Source organism: Propithecus coquereli, unplaced genomic scaffold (genome assembly GCF_000956105.1).
Source record: "Propithecus coquereli isolate 6110/MARCELLA unplaced genomic scaffold, Pcoq_1.0 Scaffold540, whole genome shotgun sequence".
NCBI lineage: Eukaryota > Metazoa > Chordata > Mammalia > Primates > Indriidae > Propithecus > Propithecus coquereli.
In genome coordinates this window covers 29,005-31,098 of record NW_012151286.1, presented here as the reverse complement: position 1 = coordinate 31,098, position 2,094 = coordinate 29,005, and the positions used below count along the sequence as shown (strand labels likewise).

Genomic DNA, 2,094 nt, shown 5'->3' with positions numbered 1-2,094 from the left:
TCCTTGTCCCTGTCCTTGGAACTCTGCGTGTCTCCCTCTCCCTCTGCACTAGTTCCCAGTGATCCCCAGGGAACTGTCAGAGCCCCGTGGTTTGGCCACCTCTCCTTCAATCCCAGACACCTTCGCTAGCTACCTCCTCTGTCCCCACGGGCTGTCTGAGGCCCCTCACTCTTCACATGGAATCACCGAGCCAGGACTCCCACGCCCTCCCCAGGCAGAGGTGCCCCTGCTTCTCCCAGCGCCCCCCACTCAGCTGCCGGAGGCTCCGTCCTCCCAGTTGCCCGGGGTAAAGCCGCGAGGGCAGCCTGGACTCTTCTCTTTGCCCCACAGCCCGCACGCAGGCGGCAGTGGATCCTCCTGCTCCACCATGACATGTACTCAGAGTCCCGCTGTTTCTCGCCCTCCCTTGCTTCACCCTAATCAGCCTGTCTGGCTCTGGCCTGGATTATTGCCACAGCCACTCACTTGGTCACTCTGCGACTTTTGTGCTGCGGCTGATGCACACAGCAGCAAGAGAGATCAGATCAGGAGTAGGTTGAGTCATGTGATTCCTCTGCACAAACCTGCAGGGCTTCCCACGTGACCTGGGATGACACGCAACGCGCTTACCCAGGCCCACAGGGCCCTCTCCAGCTGCACCTCCTACGTGCACACAGTGCTCACTGGGCCCCAGGACCTTTGCACTTGCTGTTTCTTCTGCCTGGAATTGTCTTCTTTGGATATTTGCAAGGCTCACGTGCTCGTTTCATTCAGGCTTCTACTCAAATGCCACAGTGTCTGAGAGGCCTTCCCTGGTCACGTGATCTGAAGTAGCACCCACTGCCCCACCCCTGCCTTTTCCCTCACTCCATTTTATTTTCCCTCAATGCACTTTCACTCCCTGATATTTTATTCTGTGTTTATCTGTCTGTTTGTTTATGGTCTGTACTATGAGCTCAGTGTAAGAAATTTTCTCTGTTTTGTTATCAGTTGTGCTCTAGCTCCTAGTACAGTGTTGGGCACATAGTAAATGCTCAGTAAATCCTACCCAGATGAGTGAATGTAGAGCCCTACAGCAGCACATGCTGGGGAATGGAAGGCAGGGGAAGACCCCTGTGTCAGGGGTGTGGAAGCCCAGCCTTACTCTAGAAGGCTCACCGAGAGCCCCAGCCCCATTTCTAGTCTTGACAGCCCTGCATGGCGTCTGTGCTGCCCACCCCAACCTGTTCTCTTACAGCACAGGGGACGAACACAGCCGGGGGAACTGGGGTCACTTGGACCAGGTGGCCGCGCTGCGCTGGGTCCAGGACAACATTGCCAACTTTGGAGGGAACCCAGGCTCTGTGACCATCTTTGGAGAGTCGGCGGGAGGTGAAAGTGTCTCTGTTCTTGTAAGTGTTCCAGGCCCCACCCCCAGGCTGATGTGGCAGCTGATAGGACCTCTTGGAGACCAGCCCACCCAGCCATGGGGACCTTTGCTTACAAGGCCTGGACTGGGGACAGACCCCACTCACTGCCCAGCATCAGGCAGTGGAGAGCTAATGTACTAATTCTCCTTGGCCCTCACAAAGCTCGGAGCTCAGCCTTATGTCTTGGGGCCGTAAGAATCTCTGGCCCCAGCCTGCACTGGTGACTGTCCTCCTCTGCCAACTTGGTTGAGCTGTCTCTCTCCTTCCTGCTTATTTTAACACCTGGACTCAGCTCATTTCCCCTGGGCGGTAGGGATGGGTATAAATTATGAACATGTGGAGGCAAGGACAAGAGCTGGACAGACGTCATCGTTTGGTTTGAAGCCAGATCTATGTGTCGAGGGGACACGAGCACTGAGAGGAGGCAGAAGCTTCCGCTGAGGTGGTCTGATGCCCCCCACGCCCGAGAGGGAGGCAGCCTCTGTGGGACTGAGGGACTAGGTGGGCTGGGGAAGGTGGGGGAAGGAAGGAGGAATGGAACACAGGATGGGGAGGGACGGGACAGGGGATGTGGGACACAGACACAGCCTGGAGGCACGGGATGTCCTGCCAGTGTGGGGAATGGGGCTGGGCAGATGCTGAGGGCGCTGGGATGGGAAACCAGGTTGGAAGGTGCTGGGAGCTGTGAGGAGCCCTCCAGGTGCCT

At 57.2% G+C, this 2,094-nt stretch overlaps 1 protein-coding gene across 1 annotated transcript in view; it reads left to right on the top strand.

Annotated features, from left to right (window-relative positions):
* Window positions 1-2,094, top strand: part of LOC105820846 (carboxylesterase 1E-like) — a gene marked incomplete at its 3' end in the record, with an annotated part of 35,897 nt that overhangs the window by 7,120 nt on the left and 26,683 nt on the right. Inside the window, exons 4-5 of the mRNA XM_012657419.1 lie at window positions 53-89; window positions 1,162-1,370. Of these exons, the coding sequence (XP_012512873.1) occupies window positions 53-89; window positions 1,162-1,370 (246 nt within the window). The remainder of the gene's footprint in view (window positions 1-52; window positions 90-1,161; window positions 1,371-2,094) is intronic.